Here is a 21165-nt window from a genome sequence, read left to right on the forward strand (position 1 = left end):
AGCCAACAAACAGAACCATGACTTTAGGTGGAACTCTCTCTGTGCACACACACTATATAGCCAACAAACAGAACCACGACTTTAGATGGCTGGGGAGATGGCTCAGTGTGGTGAAGTGCATGCTATCCAAGCATAAGGAACTGGGAACTGAGTCTAGATCCCCAGCACCACAAAGAAGGTGGGTCTGTCAGCATCCTCTAAATCCCGGGTGTTCACATGTTAGCCTGTCCAGCTGAATTGATGAGCTCAAGTTCCAAGAGACTGAAGTTTAAAGAACAAGATGGAGAAGGATCAGGGAAGACACCAGATATTAATTTCTGGACTCACATTCATGGGTACAAATGTACACACACAATAAGAAAGCAAGACCCATACATTTGACTTTCACTGGATGTAGTAATACACACCTGTAATCTTAGCACTTGAGAGACTGAGTCAGGTACACAGCTGCTAACCCATTAGACAAGGCTAACCTGGATTAGGTCTTAAGACCCTATATCCAACTCCTCCCCCTTCCCCTAATCAAACAAGTCTTTTCAGAAGTCATATTGGGTGAGTAAAATGTTTCGATTCTATTAACATTTAGGAAGCAGCTGCTGCAGCTAGTTCAACATAGATACTACAACAGATTCCAGTTGGTTGTGTAGATACAGTAAGGCCCATTTCTTTTCCTCTAGAATTTACTCAAGAACTCTGCTTTATTCTGTGGTAGCTTTTGCCCTAAGAGCACTGTGTTTCATTCACTCGTGTATTAGATGATGCCTCCATGAATAACATACAACTGGAAGTCAACAGCTCTTTTATTTGCCTTTTATTTGCTCTTTTATTTGCCTCTGAAGTTCCCACCCTCTTCCTGCTGGGGAAAAAAAGATCTCTTTTGTGATGTCACAGACAGCTGCTTGTATTCTTCTATAGTATATTGATGCTGAGCTTAATACACAGCCCAGTTTAGAATTTTGCTGCATCATCACAACATAGAGTTCCAGCTGAAAAAGCAGCCCCTACTGATACTCTTTTGAAATAAATTTAGGAAACTGGCCTTTAACAAAAAGAAGCACTATTTGCTTTGTCAACGGCATGCTGTCCCAGAAGTACTAATCTGAACTGGCGTATTTTATTTCTAGCACTTTGCCTGTTGAGTCTTGTTGTTTCTTAATTAGTCATAAAGTCCCTAACTTCAGACTTCTAAAGGAACTTCCAAGACACAGGAATCAATTATCTTATTTGTGGAGAAAAAGTCAACTATGGCCAGTCCTCAGCGCTCCCCTCCTTTACACTGGACCATGAGGGTCTTCAGCCCTGGACAAGCTTCCTCTTTCTACTCTGCTTTCCTGCTTCCTCTGCAGACCAACATTACTAATTCACATGTAGCTATCCACCTATAATACCAGCACCACAGAGGCTTCTGTCGGGGGGATCACCAGTGTGTGTCAGTCTAGCTAGATTATAGAGTGGGTTCTAGGACAGCCTGGGGTATAGAGCAAGATCCTATCTCAAAAGCATGTGATCCCCCCCCAGTACTATAGTTACCTAGTGAAGCTCAACTGCTTCACTGTAAGCTAAACCTTTTCCAACTCTGCACTCCAGTCACCCCTGGGTACTTTCTTCACCACACCCACCATCTACCACTTCTTTATCATCCTTGTTAAGGTAAAAACCCCAGGGAAATCAAAGAAGTGCTTATACTTAAATGCTTAGGCTCACTACCTATATACATACAGTAAGTACTAAGGCAGACACTGCTACACAGCAAGCCCCTCTCTGAAAATAAAAAGCACCTGTCACTAATTACACGTAAGTAATAAAAACTAGTTTAGTGTTGTGGTGATTGAATATTTAAAAAGGGACCTTGAGCCAGAAAGATGGCTCATTAGTTCAGTTAAGAGGATCAGTTGCTTGCTCTTCCAGAGGACCTAGGTTTGATTCCCAGCACCCACATGGTGGCTTAGTGTAACTACAGTTCCTAGAAATCCTATGCCCTCTTCTGGCCTCTAAGAACATGAAGCACACACGGGATGCACAGACATACATGCTGGCAAAACCCATACACATAAAATAAGATAAAAATAAAAAATAAAAATGGGACCTCTAGGTAGTTTAGTTGGGATATGCTTTTAATCCTAGAACTTGAGAGGCAGAGGCAGGATCTCTGTGAAACCATGTCTTAGCACAACCAAACATTTTTTAATGGGGAGGAGGAGAGGACATTGCAGCTATAAAGTATATTAAAATTACTAACCTTTCAGTACATGATAGTTATAAGATTTATGAGATTGAAAGCACAGCAAAGGCATGTTCAACAAAATAAAAGAGCAAAAAACTAAACTATTTCATACCCACCTTGCTTATCTCCTCTTCATACTCTCGCCTCAACTCCCCAGGTTTACTGAGCAGACGAACTGGCTGGTACTCATCAACTGTTTTCACGGAAAAAAACAGCATTAGGGCAATAGAGAAGTTTATGACTAACTTTGGCCTTCCATTAAAACTTAATACACAGACAGACAGACACAGACACAGACACAGACACACACACACACACACACACACACACACACACAAACACTTTCTATTAAAATAACTGTAAGCCGAGCAGTGGTGGTGCACGCCTGTAATCCCAGCACTTGGGAGGCAGAGGCAGGCGGATTTCTGAGTTCGAGAGTTCAAGGCCAGCCTGGTCTACAGAGTGAGTTCCAGGACAGCCAGGGCTACACAGAGAAACCCTGTCTCAAAAAAGCCAAAAAAAAACAAAAACAAAACCAAAAACAAAATAAAAAACCAACCAAACAATAACAACAAAAAAACTGTAAAAGTCAGAACTAGGGATGAAGTTCAATAGCAGAGTTCATATCTAGCATGCACCAGGCCCTGGGCCATAAAAACCCACCACTAGAGTACTTAATACAAGCAAACAAACCAAGTATACTAAGAGATTAAGGAAGAGGAGTAAATAAATTAACTTTTAAAAATTGAGACAAAGTCTAGCCTCTGACTTGTGATCCTCCTGCCTCAGATTCCTCTGTTGAAATCAGAAGCATGAGCCACAAACCACCATGCCCAGCTAGGTCTTTGAATTTTCCATTTATCTAATATTTTGTAGTTTTTCTGAGAGGGAGCCTTAGATTATCCTGTTGAGCTGTGTTCCAGTTGTAACCTCCAGTGCGTCAGAATAGGATTTTAATTGGAGACAGGATCATTTAGAGGTAATCAAATTAACTATGGTCATTGGGGTGAATCTTTTAATTATGACTAGTAATCTTGTAAATATGGGACAAATTTGGACACAAAAACAAATACGCACAAATGGGAGATGGTATCAAGAGATGCAGAGAAAGGGGATGGGACTGGAGGGATGGCTCACTGGTTAAGAGCACTGGCTGCTCTTGCAAAGGACCCGAGTTTGATTCTCAGCACTCACAACCATCTCTATCTCCAGCTCCAAGATATCCAACATCCTCTTCCGGCCTTAGCAGGCACCAGGCATGTACACAGCACAGAATCATATACCAGGCATAATACCAACACACAGAAGAGATCAAAAAGCTACAAAGTAGTGCAGAATGTTAAAGGCCCTGCCTGGTTTCAGTTTGACTTCTAGCCTACAAAACTAGTAGAAAATTTTCTTTTCTTTTTGTCATACAGTTTGTGGTACTCTGTCATTCTGGCTTTAGGAAACTGATATTACTCCTGAGTGCTACAATTAAAAGTGTGCACCACCACAGCCAGGGCTGGCTCTACATTTTTAAAAGCTAATATGTGTATATGTATGATTGAATCCAAAGCACTCTGCCACTGACCTATATCCCAGGCCTACAGTTTAGGAATTTAATGAAGATTTTAAAGCTCAATAGTATCAAGAACATAAAAGAGTCACGAGGTAGAGCCAGGCATGTAGCACATGCCTCTAGTCCTAGCTTGAAGGAAGAAGCAGGCAGATTGTTGTGAGTTCAGGCTAGGCTGGGCTGCAACTCTTTATTGCCACGATATGGAACCTGTCAATTTTGTTCCCGTTAGACACCACTGCTATGACAAAATGCCTCACATAAATAACTTGAGAAAGGAAAGATTTAGTTTGGCTCATTCAGAGGTTTGGATTTAAGGTTTTATGCCTGTGCAAGGCAGACTGTAGAAAGTCTTGGTAGAGGAGAGTTGCCCACTTCGCCTACAGTCAAAAAGCAAAGAACAAAGGGAGGAACCAGGAACAATGTAACCCCTCAAAGGCATTTCCAGTGACCAGTCTATTTCCTCCAGCCAGGCCTCACCTCCTAACAGCCCAGTTGGGATGAACTTATCAGTGGACTGATCCACTATGAAGTTAATGCTCTCCATATACACTCGGGTGAGTGATGACAGCTCGAACGAAGTCTCTATCCCACTTACTTAGCAATTCCATTTAATGAACAATACAGTCTGTTGCAGATATGTACATTTAGTTCATCCATCCATTGACGGCACTTAGGCGCTTCTACCTTTTTATCCTGGTATTTCATACAGTATGTTTTACAAGTTTGTACTAGTATGTTCTCATATTACAAAGGCAATTAAGAGGAAGGGCCTTCCTTTTCACATTTGAGTCATCTGAAAACAGAACTATACATTTTAAAAAAAACAAACCCTTCATTTGGATTACACAAAGAAAAGTTAATTTTTTTTTTCTTTATACAGGTGGACATAATTCTTAATTCGCCTTTCTTTTTAAAAGGCTCCAAAAGCTGGGCAGTGGTGGAGCACACCTTTAGTTGAGGCTTATTGGGAGGCCAAAGCAGGTGGAGCTCTACATTTGAGGACAGGACAGCCAGGGTTATTTATTACAGAGAAATCCAGTCTCAAAAAGGAACATGGGATGAATTTGCATGTCAGCCTTGCACAAGGGCCATGACATCGTCTCTGTCTCATTCTAATTCTAGTATACATCTGCTAAAGCAAGCACTGTTCTTCCTTTCGATTACAGTGAAACTGCTATGGACTCTATTAGTTTGAGTTTGTTTCCATTCTTTCAGTATTTTGTCTTGCTGTTTTCACACTTATTTGGCACGTGTGTGTGTGTGTGTGTGTGTGTGTGTGTGTGTGTGTATTCATGTGTTTTTATGTCAATGGAGAAATTAGAGAACTTAGTGGAGTTGGCGTTTTTCCTCCACCCATGAGTTCTGGGTTTGAACTCAGGTCGTCAGGCTTAGCAACAAGCACCTTACCCAGTGCACCACCACAGCTCCTCCTTCCCCCATATGAGTTTTCACAGTCATCCAAATGAGTAGGAAGAGGTCGTATTGCCTCTATCTCTGTGGTTTTCATTTTTACTTCCCTTGTGACTGGTGACTCCATTCATGACATTCAGGTGTCTAGCTTACTACTAAGACACTAGCTAAGCACCAGACTATCATCATAAGCACCAGACAGGCACACTGTCTAAACCCTTTTCCCACCTCTTTTCTTTGAGACTGTCCCACTGTAACTCAGGCTGTCTGACTCTGAATCTACTACTATGTAGCTGAGGCTTACCTTAAATTGAGCCTCTTGAGTGCTAGCTAGCTAGGACTACAGGAGTGAGCTGCCTTATCTGACCACTTTTCCCATTTTTAACTGGATCCTTAAGCTTAAGGAATCTTGTTTTGAGACAGGATCTTAATGTAGTCTTGGCTAAACTCTTGATGTAGATGCCATGCTGAGGTTTTGGTTTTGTTTTTTTTAAAGTGGGTTATTTTCTTGGTGAGTTATTTTTTAAGAAGGTCTCACACCGGGCGGTGTTGGCGCACACCTTTAATCCTAGCACTTGGGAGGCAGAGGCAGGTGGATTTCTGAGTTCGAGGCCAGCCTGGTCTACAGAATGAGTTCCAGGACAGCCAGGGCTATACAGAGAAACCTTGTCTCGAAAAACCAAAAAAAAAAAAAAAAAGAAGGTCTCACAATATAGCCCTGCCTGGCCTAGAATGGACCCTCTTGCTTATATTTAGGCATTATTTTCTTAACATCTATGATTTGCAAATATTTTCTTCCATTTTGTAGGCTCTTTTGATCTCGTGGCTAGTTTTATTTATCAATTGAACTTAAGGTTAAGAAAATTCTGACAGTTGGAGAGGTGGCTCAGTGGTTACAGATGCTTACTGTTCTTCCAGAGGACCTAGGTTTGGTTGGTTCCCAGTCTCACATTGCAGCCTACAACTTTCTGTCACTCAGTTCTAGGGACCTCATGTCTCTTCTGTACGGCATGCACATGGTGCTCATACACTCACATACTCACTCAATACATATTAAAGAAAATAAGAAATCTCAAGTTTTCCGAAGTATCTGCAATTACTTAATTCTGCTACCTCCACAGATAAAGACTTGTTCCTAAGAACACTAACAGTGATATTCTAAGACAGGGGCTATTGAGCCATGGTTCATTGGCAGGCCAAATCTGCCCCTTTACAGTTATTTTTCATTAAGTTTTATGGAAACACAGGCACTACCTTCATTTACAAAGGGCAATGGAAATTAATGTATTGTCTATGGTGGCCTTTGTTCTGTAGTGGCAAATCTCACCAAGTGTCTCAGTAGACTATACAGCCCACAAAATACTATTCTGCCCTTTACAGAAAAGGATGCCAACCCTCACTAATACTACATGACAAAGGACAGGTGTGTTCCTGAACACCTGCAACTCCAGTGTTTGTGAGGCTAAGGCTACCACATAGTAATAAAACCTTGTCTCAAAACATATCTGAAAATAAATGTTTTAAAGCAACCACCTTAATTCACAGCAGGTGAACTTGACCATTTATTGCACATGATAAAAGTCTGTCCTTGACTTTAACCGATGTGTGGGCAGGGCTTATAAAACCACAAATCCTCACAGTTTAGACTATTTAGCCTTCTTTTTCTTTTCTTTTTTAATTAGAAAATTATGGTTCCAGCCGTGCTGGTGGTGGCCCGCACCTTTATTCCCAGCACTTAGGAGGCAGAGGTAGGTGTATCTGAATTCGAGGACAGCCTGGTCTACATTGTGAGTACCAGGACAGCCAGGGCTACACAGAGTAACCCTGTCTCAAGAAACAAAAACAAAGATGGTTCCCTTTCTAATCGATTTTAGTTTGTTTGTTTGACCCAAAAACATGTTTAATTTTACTTACTGATTTCCTTTGACTCTTGTCCAGAGATTCTAAGCTTGCATTCCTTTGCATAGTGTTTTTGAATAATCTCCCACAGGTCTGTATTGACCAGAGAATTTCTTCGGGTATGGTACCGAGTCCATGAAGAGACCCGGCGGCGACAGAAAGGACAGCATAGATTGGCCTTTTCAACAGTCGATTGGAAGCATGGGTTACAAAGCGTGTGGTTGCAAGGTAGGGTTACAGGCTCTAGGAGGATTTCCATACAGATCCCGCACTGACATTCGGCTAAGGAAGGGATGGAGTTTTTAGGTGCAGCCATCTTCATATGCTAATGAGGCCTACCCAACGTCAACACCTGAAAGGAACAGAAGTCGTCTTTCGGCTAATCTCACACAGTATGATGTTTAATGCCGTTTGATGTTTATTCTCACGTACAGCAGCGTACTGAAATCCAGACGGCCTGAGTTTCCACAGGCCCGAGGCAAACAGGAGCTGTGATGTCAGGTAAACAGTTATGCCCTGCGTCCAGCAAGGGAATAAAACAACGTTCCTCCGGGAGCGCTGCGGTCTCGGGGCGGAGAGTGTTTCTGTCTCCCCGCGCCACAGAAGGTCTCATCCAGCTCCCCTTCTTACCCGGTGAGAACCCGCCTTTTTGCGCGAGGCCGCCGGACCTGCCAGCGCCGAAAGCTCGGAGACCGCCGCTCCGAGAGCACCCGGAACCGCCCGGAAGCCGGGCTCCGGCCGCCGCTGGACTTCCGTCTCGCCGTTGCGGTGGAGGCAGGCCTCCAGTGCCCACGCTCCAGCTTCTGGCCGCCTCGCGGTTCCCCCGGGTCCCGAGACCCGGCCGCTGAGACCCGCTGTCCTGTCAGTCGCTCTATGGGCCGCGGCCGGAGCGGGTACACAGGTTCTACAGACGTCACAATTCCCCGCCAAAACGGCACGTCTTCCCCCCAAGGAACCGCCCAGTTGGGCGGGACTTCCGGGAACTGCGCTCGTGGTCGCGCCTGACCCGCCAGTAGCAACTCCTCCCACTTTTTGTGTCTCAGCTGCTGTAGCTGCAGAAACTTGGTTAATCACCGGCTAAAAAGTAACTCTCTCGGGGGAGGGGGAGGGAAGTAACTTTCGAAACCAAGATCCAAACAGTTATTTTTGTAATTAGTCTTTCAGTATTGTTCAGGCTACTCTTCTGTTTCTCCTATCCAAGCTTTCTAAAGTACTTAGTGCTAAAAGAAGAAATTGCAACAAATTTACCTTAAAGATTTTTGTTCGCACTTACTTGCAACACTAGCATTTTATAGAATGTGCTTTATGACGAGCAGATATTGGCTTATAGACAAGTGACTTTCAAGGAAAGCAGCAACAAAAAGTTACACTAGTGGTTTCAAAGAATCCTTGTAAAGGTTAAAGTGGGGGCACTATCCTTATGGTCCTGGCTAAAACTCAGCAATTTTCAGATTTGGCTCTTACTGCTTTCCCTCTTGGTTTTGGGGTGCTTAGCTTAGGCCCTGTACCCCAGACTTTAGCATGAGTAAATGCCTATTGGGTTAGGTATGTTGAGTCTGAAGAGCTCATTTCTGTAATTCCAGCACTTGGGATATAGCCACAAAAGGATTGTTATAAACTAGCCTTTGCTACATAACTGGTTCCAGGCCAGCCTGGGCTATATGAGACCTTTCCTCAGTCAGCCTGTCAGTCAATAACTGGATCCTCATCAATAGTCTCACTTTATTTAACATTAGAAACATACCTTTGGCTTGGTGCACACCCTTAATCTCAACACATTTCAGGCAGAGGCAGGAGGTCAGCCTGGTCTATTCAGTGAGTTTAGTACTACTTAAAGAGACTCTTTCAAAAAAGAAAGAAAGGGAGGGAGGAAGGAAAGGAGGGAGGGAGGAAGGGAGAGAGGAAGGAAGGAAGGAAGGAAGGAAGGGTCTCTGAACTAGGCATGGTTTTTTTTGTTTTGTTTTTCGAGACTGGGTTTCTCTGTGTAGCCCTGGCTGTCCTGGAACTCACTCTGTAGACCAGGCTGTCCTCGAACTCTCGAACTCAGAAATCCGCCTGCCTCTGCCTCCCAAGTACTGGGATTAAAGGTGTGCGCCACCACTGCCTGGCATTAGGCATGGTTACATGGTCTTTTAGTCCCAGCATTTAGGTAACAGAGGCAGAGGCAGAAGGATCTGGAGTTGGAGTTGGTTATGGTTTATATGTCCTCGACCCAGGAAGTGGCACTATTAGAAGGTGTGGCCCTGTTGGAGTAGGTGTGTCACTATGGGTGTGGGCTTTAAGATGCTCATCCTAGCTGCCTGGAAGCCAGTATCCTGCTAGCAGCCTTAGATGAAGATGTAGAACTCTCAGCTCCTCCTGCTCCATACCCGCCTGGATGCTGCCATGTTCCTGCTTTGATGATAATGAACTGGACCTCTGAACCTGTAAGCAGCCCCAATAAAATGTTGTCCTGATAAGAGTTGCCTTGGTCATGGTGTCTGTTCACAGCAGTAAAACCCTCACTAAGAGAGAGTCCAATTTTTGGCAACATTGTGAGTTCCTCGTCTGCCAGACTCTAGTTCTACTCCCTTGTAAATCTGTAAGAAGGCTGATCTCACCAGAAAGTAGAATGGTTGGCCAGAGAATCATCCTCAGACCTGTGACAACTTGACATTTACACTTCTTTCTATGGCACAGTCCTCTGAGGTCTTCAGCCTTCCTTTCTAAAGACTTAAGGCCCACAAACTTGGCAGAAAGTAGCAAGACTGTCCTGGAGCTGTGGCTCTGAGACACTGACATAGGTGCTGGGCATGGAACTCCGGTCCTCTGAAAGAACAATACATGCCCTCAGCCACTAACCCATCTCTCCACCCCTAGATGATATGCTTTAAATTGATTAATTGCCCTTTAAAAGGCATTCAAAATTCAAAAATGTTCAAAATGGGCAAGCAGTCTGACTCTTCCTAGGGAAATATAAGGAAATGTCTGTTTCCCCCAGACAGAGCAAAGAAGAGATTCCAACCAAGTTCAGCTTGGTGAACCAATGAGTTCGTTGGTCTTACAGGAACATGAGTGAGTGTGGGGTTACTTACAATAGTGTGGATGACTCAAAGGCAAACCATGTAAAATCCCTACCTCACTGTGGGGATGACCCACAAAAGCTGCTCCATTACAGTCAAAACTACAGTCCACTGTCCACCTTCTGTATCGTCTAGCACCCCCTAAGATCAGGTATGGCTGCAGCAAGCCTTTGTCTGGGGTTGGGAACTTAGGAGAGAGTCACATTTCCCTTTCCCATCAGTGAGAAAATGGAGTAGGCCTGATCTCATGACCCTGTTCTATGGCTGAGCACAGCTTCTCTGATTTGAGACAATGATGTCATGTCTTACCTAGAGAAGTTCCACTATCCGGTGAAAAGAATTCCTTTCCCTCTGACTCTTAGATTCTTAGGTTTTTTCCCCTTAAAATCATATCACTTAAGTATCACTGCAGAAGTGGATATATCTAAACTTATATACAGTATCCTTTAAAAATATTATAGATATGCTGGGCAGCCATGGCACACACCTTTAATCGCAGCACTTGGGAAGCAGAGGCAGGCAGTATCCAAGGTTGAAGTCTACATAATGAGTTCCAGGACACAGAGAAATATGTTGTGAAGCAAAAATTTCATATATGTAAAATATACATAATAAAATTATATTAAATATATCATAAAACAAAAATTATATATATAATAAAATTGGTTTTGCCCCTTTTTGTATATAACATTATAAATATTTAAACAAGCCAGGCAGTGGTGGGACACGCCTGTAATCCCAGCACTTGGGAGGCAGAGGCAGGCGGATTTCTGAGTTCGAGGCCAGCCTGGTCTACAGAGTGAGTTCCAGGACAGCCAGGACTACACAGAGAAACCTTGTCTTGAAAAACCAAAATAAATAAATAAATAAATAAATAAATAAATAAATAAATAAATATTTAAACAAAACACCACATCTGAGTGATGATTCCATGTAAATTTCTTTATTATATATTTGGTGTATCAGGGATTGAGCCCAGGGCCTCATACATACAAAAAATGTACTCTGGACTATACCCCAAACTCTATTTCATTATAAAAAGAGTTTGATTATTTTTTTAAATAGGGCTACATACACAATCTTCATTGTATCAATTTGCCATAATTTTTTTGTTTTGTTTTTTTCGAGACAGGGTTTCTCTGTGTAGCCCTGGCTGTCCTGGAACTCACTCTGTAGACCAGGCTAGACTCGAACTCTCAAACTCAGAAATACGCCTGCCTCTGCCTCCCAAGTGCTGGGATTAAAGGCGTGCGCCACAAACACCTGGCTGCCATAATTTCTTAATGTTCCTTCCACTTTTGCTATAAAATAAGCCTACAAAAATTAAATTATGCATTTTTTTTTACAATACAAATGACTGAAAGTGGAATTGCTAGGTCAAAGGTAACAGGTTAGTCTTTAACTGGGGGCATCAACTCTTTTAGGGGTGCCCTTGAGTTTTCAGGGGTCTTTGCTGCTTTCCCCTTCTCGATGATCTGAACAGCTCTAAGCAAACCATCCTGCAGAGCCTGGTTCTTTACCATGTTGGTGATCATGAATGAAACATCTTTGATGTACATCCGTCTTACATTTGCAGCATAGTGCTCTCCCTTGTTGCCATGTACAACGAAGAAGGTACAGAGTGCTGTGACGTCTCTCTCTCGCAGCCCATACTCTTCCAGGACAGACTCCCATACAATCCTAACGTGCTTGTTCTTGGCTTTTCTTCTAAGGACAGAGGCTAAAGTCGGAAGACTTCTCACCAGGTCTGGAAGCTTCTGAAGCATTCGGGTGTGCAAGCAAATAAGGACCTCGATGACATAGCTGTATAAAATATTCAGTTCCATTGAGGTAAACCTATGAAAAATATGCAAAGCTCCTTAAATGGAACATTTTATGTACAAACAAAAAGCTGCATTTGATTAGGTTGGCTCAATGTAAACCTTCTAGAAAAAACAGCTGTGTATTTCAGAAGTATGACCTGCACCATACCGCATAGCCAAGTTCTCAGGCCACCCATAGGATGAGCCTTGCATGGAGAGGGAGCTGCTTTACTCATTTCCCATTACCTGTTTCAGTAAGACCAGCAGGTAAGCGACTCACAAGGTGTGTACCGCGGTGCCTGCCATACAAACAGGTGTTCAGATTAATGCCTTCTGAATGGAGGAACCAAGCATAAGCGAGACCTTTGGGGATCATGCCAAGCTCAGTTTTGGAATGGCCACCGAAAGCTTTCACAGAGCTACAAAAGCCTGGATTTCTCAACCATTGCTCACCCGAGGGCCAGAGCTGCTGTCCATATCTCATCTTGGGCTGCTTGGCTTGCCAAAGTCTTGCTATGGTGTTCAAATCGAAGTGTCAGGTTATCCTTGGTGATGTCCAACTCTTTGAACTGTGTGTCTAGAGCTTGGAGTTTGTTGTCTACTCTACAGGGTTAAAGAATCAAAGGAAGTCCAGGTCAAGGGAAACCCAGAACTCTAACAGGTCATTTACAACCCCTACCTAGTTTACACAGGCACTCAATTGCTGACAGGGTTCTCATTTGCTGTGTGTGTGTGTGTGTGCATGTGTGTGTATGTATGTGTATGTGTGTGTGTGCATGTGTGTGTGTGTGCATGTGTGTGTGTCTGTGTGTGTGCATGTGTGTGTGTCTGTGTGTCTGTGTGTGTCTGTGTGTTCATGTGAGTATGTGTGTGTGTGTCTGTGCATCTGTGTGTTAATGGTGGTGCAGAGATTGAACCTTGGGCCTCATACCTTCTAGGTGGGAGATCTACCTCTGAACTATGTCCAGTTCTCCACTGCATTCTTAAATCCTGTCTCTGAGAAGCCCTTGCTCTCCACGGGCCCCCACTTCATGCTCCTTTAGTCTTTTTGGAACATCTCCAGTATGAGATCACTTGTTTTAAACTGCATTTAAAAATAAAAAATCTACCATTCTCATAGGCCATGAACTCCTTGAGGGAAAAGCCACGTTTTATTTATTTTTGTAAATCTAGCATGAATTGAACAGAGTTATAGCATCTCAAAGCAGATTTTTTTCTTGATTTTGTGTGTGTGTGTGTGTGTGTGTGTGTGTGTGTACATGCATGCACATGCAGGTACAGGGAATTTAAAAACCAGGGCCTTTCAACTTCACAAGCAAATCTACTACTGGGCTAAATCCCAATCCCCAGCTTGGTTTTTATATTACCAGTTGACATATTTTTGAACCTACAAGTCTCAAAGCACTTTAGCAAACACGGTTCTAATTAGTGTGTCTGCTGTTCTCTGCTTATTTCTGTTCTTCATTATTCAGTCCCCATCTTCTGAGAAGAACAGACCCGGGCTTGTTCCCTCCCTGGGGCCCTGAGCCACCTTTTCATTGCTTCCTTCAAGGATATCAGGGTTGTGGTTTCATGGTTCATCTTCTTTAAGAAAAGGATAGGAAACAAAACACAGCACGGTGAATGTTCTGCGGAGGTTGAGATCCCAAATTTTCTGCTGTTTTCCACTTGGCAACAGGCAGCAGCGATGGGAACATCCCGTCTAAATACTGCCTGGAAGGTCACCCAGTGCACAAAGCTTTTTATAGCTTGAACATCCAGATACAGTTTCAAAGAACCAATGGTGTGAATACAGGTGTCCTGGAGTGCCCTATGACATTTGCGTTTGGAAATAGACCAAGCCACTATAGAACAACATACAACCATACACAAAGACAACTCTGTTTATACTGGAAAATGTATATAGGGCATACAAATGTATATGTCACTCTACAGTTAGATTTGATGGAGATGCTACTTTCATTTTAAAATTTTTACTTATTTGCTATATATGAGTGTTCTGTATGTACATAAGTGTGTGCACCATGTACCAGAAGAGGGGAACTAGAGTTCAAGATAATTGTGAGCTCTAATGTGGGTGCTGAGGATTCAACCTGGGTCCTCTGGAAGATCAATAAGTGCTTTCTTTTTTTTTTCTTTCTAAGACAGGGTATCTCTGTAGCCTTGGCTATCCTGGAATTTACTCTGTAGACCAGACTGGCCTTCAATTCAGAGACCCACCCATCTCTGTCTCCCTATTGCTAGGATTAAAAACATGTGCTCCCATCCCCTAGCACTATTTTATTTTAAGATAGGGTTTTCCTTGGTTATTCTGGAACTCTCTGTAGACCAAGTTGGCCTGTAACTCACAGAGATCTGCTTGCTTCTGCTTCCCTAGTGCAGGGATTGAAGGTATGTACCACTATGCCCAGGTAACAGTACGTACCTGTTAGCCATCTCTACAGCCCCAGGTTTCACATAGTAATAGCTTCCTTACTAAGTTAGAAAAAAAAATCAATTTTTTTTTTTTTTTTTTTTTTTTGGTTTTTCGAGACAGGGTTTCTCTGTGGAGCCCTGGCTGTCCTGGAACTCACTCTGTAGACCAGGCTGGCCTCGAACTCAGAAATCCACCTGCCTCTGCCTCCCAAGTGCTGGGATTAAAGGCGTGCGAAAAAATCAATTTTTAAAGAGTACCTTACCTCTTAAGGATGATAATGATGGTTTTAAAGTTAAAAATCTAACCAATGGTAGAAACTACTGAGTATTATGGAGAGCTTCTAGTAATATTAAATATAGAATTGATAGAAAAATACACATGAGGGGCTGGAGAGATGGCTCAGTGGTTAGGAGCACTGAGTGCTCTTCCAGAGGTCCTGAGTTCAATTCCCAGCAACCACATGGTGGCTCACAACCATCTGTAATGGTATCTGATGCCCTCTTCTGGTGTGTCTGAAGACAGCTACAGTGAACTTATAAAATAAAATAAAATAAAATAAAATAAATCTTTAAAAAAAAGAAAAATACACATGAAATGGAATTTCTCTGTGGCGTGGTGGTTTGAGTCAATAGTTCTCTCTTCAGGAAACTAACACAGGAGAATCTCCTCAGTCTATGAATTCAAGGCCAAAAACCTGAGCCAGGTCTCACCCTTTTGACCATTTTAAAACAAACAAACAAACAAACAAACCTGTTGTTATTATTATTAAAACATGCAAACTCCAAAAAATCATAGAGGATAACAGTAGGTCACTGGCATGCTGGGTCATTAGGAAAATGTTCACATTGATGGTAGAATTATCCTTAAAGTGTTGTTTCTTAACCATCAGGGGCATAACTGTGAAGGGTTGTAGACTGGAGAACTCGTATGAGCAAAGTCACAGCGGTGGTAGGTGACTACTACCCTGTTCAGGTAGATACATTGTAGGTAGATGTTTTTGAGACGGGCTTCCTATGATTATCTAGCAGAGACCTGCCTCTACCTAACACTCCTCCTTGCCTTAGCTCCCAAATGTGAGGGCACGAGTATGCACTATCAAGTCCAGCTCAAGAAGGTATATTTTGATCAAAAGATTCATGCGAGTCTAAGAAAACAAATAAGTTGTGAGCGTTGTCCATACACTGAATGATTTATTCCCAGTCAATACTTATTGAGCATCATAAACATGAAATCAATACATAAGACCTATGAATCAATGATGAGAAGACAAAGATCCTCCCTCCCTGGAAATATGCTAACAAAGAGGCAGAGGGTAGCAAAGCTCAAATGCTGCGGGAGAGCAAAGGAACGTCAACAGGGGCTGGAGAGATGGCTCAATAGTCAAGAGCACTGGCTGCTCTTTCAGAGGTCCTGAGTTCAATTCCCAGCAACCACATGGTGGCTCACAACCATCTAATGGGATCCAGTGCCCTCTTCTGGTGTGTCTGAAGAGAGACAGTGTACTCATATACATAAAGTAAATAAATAATTCTTAAAAAAAAAAAAAGAAGAAGAAGAATGGATCCTCAACCTAAAAAAAAAAAAAAAAAAGGCCGGGCAGTGGTGGCCCATGCCTTTAATCCCAGGGCTACACAGAGAAACCCTGTCTCAAAACAAATATGAACCTCTAACACCTCAGTAAAAAATAATACTAAACGCAATTTTATTTTAAAGTTTTGAGGTTTATTTATCTTTATGTACATGTGTGTTTTGGATGCATGTGTGTAAGTACCATGTGCTTGCAGTGCCCGCAGAGGCCAGACAAGGGTTCAGTTCTCCTTGGAGCTGGAGTTACAGGTGGCTGTTAGCAGTCACATGGGTGCTGGAATCAAATCAGGGTCCTTTGGAAGTGCTCTTCTCTAGTGTCATCTTTCCAGCCCCCTAATGACACAGTTCTAAAAGGGCAACAAGCCTACCTGAGATTTTGAAATTGAGAGAAAGTGTGATGCTTATTCTTGATAACAACTACATCTGGAATTAAATGAAATCTCAAAATGGATTTCTGTGAGGAAGTAGATTGATCTACTTCTTTTTGTATGTATATATGTGTGGGGGGGGATGTTTATCAAGGCAGGGTTTCTTTGTGTAACATCTGTGTAACATTCTTGGCTATCCTGGAACTAGATTTGTAGACCAGGCTGGTCTTAAACTCACAGAGATCCTCCTGTCTCTGCTTCTGCTGGATTAACAATACCTGGCTGGTTGATTCACTTCTGATGTGAATCATTGAGATAAGAAGGCATGCACCTTTAATCCCTTTTGCTTTATTTTAGCCTCCAACTGCAGCAGGCATTACCTGGGAAACCACAGGCCCCCTCATGTCAGGAAATAGGTAAGGTGACTGTAGATCTTCACCTCTCCCTCCTTTCCTCCAAGTCCAATCCCCCAGTCTCATCTCCAGTTCTGTAGTAGACCACCTGCTGCAGCCTCGACTACTGCTCGGCCCCATCTCCAGTTGATCACATGGACCTTCTCCTTTCTCCCCTTTCTCACCACCACTTCCAACTCATCACTTTACACACACACACACACACACATGCACGCACGCGCGCACACACACACACACACACACACGCACTCACACACGCAAGCGCATACACTTCACAGCTTCTGAGTATTGCAACATAGCTGAAGCACAAGACAAAGACCTTAAACAACTATCTGAAGATGATAGAGGTACAAAAATGGAAATGAAAAAAATACCTTAAAGAAATCTATAAAAACTTGAACACACAGTGGAACAAAAATGAATAAAACAGTTCAAGACCTGAATACAGAAATAGAACCAATAAAGAAAACCCAAACTGGGGGAAATCTGGAAATGAAAAGGGTAGGAACTTAAAGGGGACTCTGAGAGACAAGCTTCACCAATAAAATACAAAAGATACAAGACAAGCAAGGTGGGTGTGGTGCACGCCTTTAATCCAAGCACTTGGGAGGCAGAAGCAGGTAGATCTCTGAGTTTGGTAAGGTCAAATGTCAGGTGAGGGAGCAACATTTACAATATCCTGCTAGCTGTCCGCCTCTGGCTCCAACTTACAATTCGGAACACAGGGACTCACGTTTTTCGAGACAGGGTTTCTCTGTGTAGCCCTGGCTGTCCTGGAACTCACTCTGTAGACCAGGCTGGCCTCAAACTCAGAAATCCGCTAGTAATACAGTGTTTGCAGGTCATCCCAACATCTCTCCCTTTTAGTTCAACAAATTGTTTTATTTCTAATAACAGTAAATTATATACAATAAGAACAATTATCAGAACTATGAATGCAAGAATTACGTTCACAATGTTCAGACCATTTGTATTTTGCAACTTTGAAGAAAATATCCAACTCTTTATCTGAAATATTCCATTCCTTTAACATATCTTAAACCTCTTTATTCTCACCAGTTAGGTTCTTACATCCTCCAACGTTCACAATTCACATTTACCAACCTTGAAACATTCACTTATGCCGGGCGGTGGTTGCGCACACCTTTAATCCCAGCATTTGGGAGGCAGAGACAGGTGGATTTCTGAGTTCGAGGCCAGCCTGGTCTACCGAGTGAGTTCCAGGACAGCCAGGGCTATACAGAGAAACCCTGTCTCAACCCCCCCCCCCCAAAAAAAAAGAAACATCCTCTTAGACCCTAAAACACTTTTTTAGAGCCTTTACAACTTAAGCATTTGTCTTTCAACCTTCATAAACTTTACACATCTTTTGTGAGTTTTGTAAAGAAGTAGACTGTAAGACAGACAGCTCTGGGAGAGTGAGGTCTGTGGCCTGAATTTTATACATGAAGATAACTGAAAAGGCAGCTGAAACTTTGGTTGCTACTGATAAACTTATAAAACTATAACTATCTATTCTTCAACCTCATCAGGGACCAGAGATGGATGAAGTTTACTTGAGTGAATAGAAAGTGCATAGTAAACAGCTTCTGAATCTGTAAAAATGACAGGGTACCTGGACAGTCACCCAAGGTTCCTCTGTGATGGTAGGGATGACCACCTAGCCCAGAAGATCTGACAGACTTTTTCTGTAAAGTGGACTGCTCTACCTTTTCTAGGCAAAATTGGGCAATCAACTTCCCAGTGTCCTATTTATCCACAGTTTGGACAGCATGCTGTCAGCAGTTGAGGTAAAGGCCAGTGGCCAGCTTTGCCACATTTGAAGTAAGTTCCAGGTGAAGTTTCTTCTGTGCTCATCATCTTCTTTAGAGGAGATTGGGGAAGCTGCCAGGAGCTGATGTGTCTGTCAAAAACTCTTTTATTATTGTAAGATCTTAAATCCCATCTTCTGCAGATCTTTGAAGTGTTTGAGGACCATTTATCTATCTAAAGTATATCTAATTAGACCAACTTGTACCTAGCCTGACTACTGTATAGTTCTAAATGCATTAAAGAATATGATTATTTATAGTTCTAATAGTCCTGGCAAACTTGTATAAGACCAGATATGGGTTATAGATAATGGATGTTCTCTGTTTCAAATTACCTATTGTAGTTGTATGAACAACAAAATAAATTCAGATTCATCTGGGATTGTAAGAGTAAAAATTAAAACAGCTCAGCAGAGACCACAAAAACCTTGGCAAAGACCGCAGGACAGCTTGCTGAGCTTGCTGAGAATAGCCATAATAAAAATATCAAGCCCCTCTAGGGACGAGGTGACCAGAAATGTAGAAACAACCAAAGACATATCTTGACCAGTCTAAACATGCCCAAGTGAGTAATGGGCCACCTGGTGTTTATCCTAGAAGGTCTGAGGCTTCATGGTCAAAAATAGTGGGCCATCCAGCCTGTCAAAATGATTGCTTACGCAAAGTGCTGATGTTTGAAATATCTAATCATATGTAACCGTGCCAGAATTTCCCGCTTTTCCCTTCCCCCTTGTGCCTCCCCCTATAAAAGTTCTAAACTTCCTGGGGTCTTCATCGAAATTCTCTCCCCTGCGTGGGATGAGTTTCAATCCAAGGGCCCTTGTTAGTAAACTGCCTTTTGCCATTGCATCAAGTCAGTCTCTCGTGTCTCCTTGGGACTTGAGATGGGATCCTCTTCCTGGGTCCTTACAGGATAAGTTCGGTAGTTTCTGTATGCAAACCAACTCTTTCTGCATATTGAGAGTCAATAACTATATTAGGAGATTCAGGAATATCTAATAGGACTATGAAAATAGCATATAGTTCTGACTTTCTAACTGAAGCATATGGGCTTTGAATTACTTTAGTTTTCTGACTTATAATCTGCCATTCCTTTTCTTTTCCCCCCCGCCTTCGGTTTTTCAAGACAGGGTTTCTCTGTGTAGCCCTGGCTGTCCTGGAACTCACTCTGTAGACCAGGCTAGCCACGAACTCAGAAATCCACCTGCCTCTGCCTCCCAAGTGCTGGGATTAAAGGTGTGTGACACTGTTGCCTGGCAGATCTGCCATTCCTAATTAATTGGTATCTAAAAAGGTAGGAGTTTTAGAACTTAGTGTTCCTCTTACTATATGAGGAAGAATTCAACTAGTTCTTTTTATAAACTGAAGTCACTTGCTTTTGGGGTATTTGTTAATTTCTCTCCCCCTCCCCAAATATTGCAAGCTCTTTGATTACCCATTGATTACTCATAATAAGGTAATTTTCTGATTTGTAATTTTTGTGGCTGGATTTTCTGTAGACCTATCTTATATCATAAATGGTTGATAGAATAAATCAATCAATATTATAGGACATGTCTTAGGTAAGAAAGAATTTTTTTTTTCGAGACAGGGTTTCTCTGTGTAGCCCTGGCTGTCCTGGAACTCACTCTGTAGACCAGGCTAGCCTCGAACTCTCTAACTCAGAAATCCACCTGCCTCTGCCTCCCAAGTACTGGGATTAAAGGCATGCGCCACCACTGCCCGGCTAGGTAAGAAAGAATTTAAAGAACTCCAAGTTATAAGAAACCCATAGCGGAATTACCTTATTCATACTTAAATCATTTAGCATCCTTCATTTTCCAGTTTTTCTTTTAATGACAAATATAGGAGAATTCCAAGGGCTGGTGACTCTTCTATACGTTAAGCCTTCAGCTGTTCTTGGAGCAGTTGTTCTAGGGCTTATAATTTTTCATTATTTAAGAGCCACTGATCTTCCCCAAAAGGCTTATTAGTTAACCATTTTAATGGTAGGGCAGTTGTTAATTTATCAATAGAGGCCCAACTGCTACTAACGCTTACTGTTTAGGAAGTGTTTAGGAGGTGTTGGAGAGCCAACACCTGCTGTATTCTGCCCATGGACAGCCTGGACACTCTGTAATTGTTTTTTTTTTTTTAATAACATTTTTCAATACTTTCATTAGAAGATCTCCTATTTTATGCTTTGTTTCTGAAGTTGTGTCGGGGTCCAGCATTAACACAGAATGGGAGTTCTCAACTGGAAGCAGGGATATCTGGAAGGTGCATAATAAATATACACAGACTTCTTTTTGGGTACAAGCTGACAGGCAATTTTTCAAGGCTTAAAGTTTCTCTCTTTTCTCATGCTCTTTCTTTCTCTCTTGCTCATTCACTCGAAGCTTGAGGCTGCACACACTCTACATTCTCCTGAACACTCTGCTTTTCTCCTGTGCGCTTTTCTTTTCTTGGATTCTCACACCTCTGTACATTCCTATTTCACTCTCATACACACTCTTCACACATATCTCACATACACCTCACACAGACCATACGCACTCTCCTTTCACTCACACATACACTCTCCATACACTCCTCGCGTCCTCTCTCCACTCACTCCTCGCGTCCTCTCTCCA

The 21165-nt window shown here is 42.4% G+C and overlaps 2 protein-coding genes and 1 pseudogene across 2 annotated transcripts in view; all 3 read right to left on the minus strand.

Annotated features, from left to right (window-relative positions):
• The window catches only part of Rnf168 (ring finger protein 168), an 18735-nt gene extending 10911 nt beyond the window's left edge, over positions 1–7824 (minus strand). The window contains exons 1-2 of the mRNA XM_028753776.1: positions 7110–7824; positions 2341–2417 (exon numbers count right to left, since the gene is read on the minus strand). Coding sequence (XP_028609609.1) covers positions 2341–2417; positions 7110–7416 — 384 coding nt within the window. The 5' untranslated portion in view covers positions 7417–7824. The remainder of the gene's footprint in view (positions 1–2340; positions 2418–7109) is intronic.
• On the minus strand, positions 4829–4928 carry LOC114609450 (annotated as a pseudogene).
• Positions 7825–11547: 3723 nt separating the features above from the next.
• On the minus strand, positions 11548–13539 carry Smco1 (single-pass membrane protein with coiled-coil domains 1). The gene is made up of 3 exons (XM_028753752.1): positions 13490–13539; positions 12412–12561; positions 11548–11992 (listed from the first exon to the last, which is right to left on the minus strand). The coding sequence occupies exons 1-3, from the start codon at positions 13537–13539 to the stop codon at positions 11548–11550; spliced, it is 645 nt and encodes a 214-aa protein (XP_028609585.1).
• Positions 13540–21165: the final 7626 nt, after the last annotated feature.

Source organism: Grammomys surdaster, unplaced genomic scaffold (assembly GCF_004785775.1).
Source record: "Grammomys surdaster isolate TR1022 unplaced genomic scaffold, NIH_TR_1.0 125956, whole genome shotgun sequence".
NCBI lineage: Eukaryota > Metazoa > Chordata > Mammalia > Rodentia > Muridae > Grammomys > Grammomys surdaster.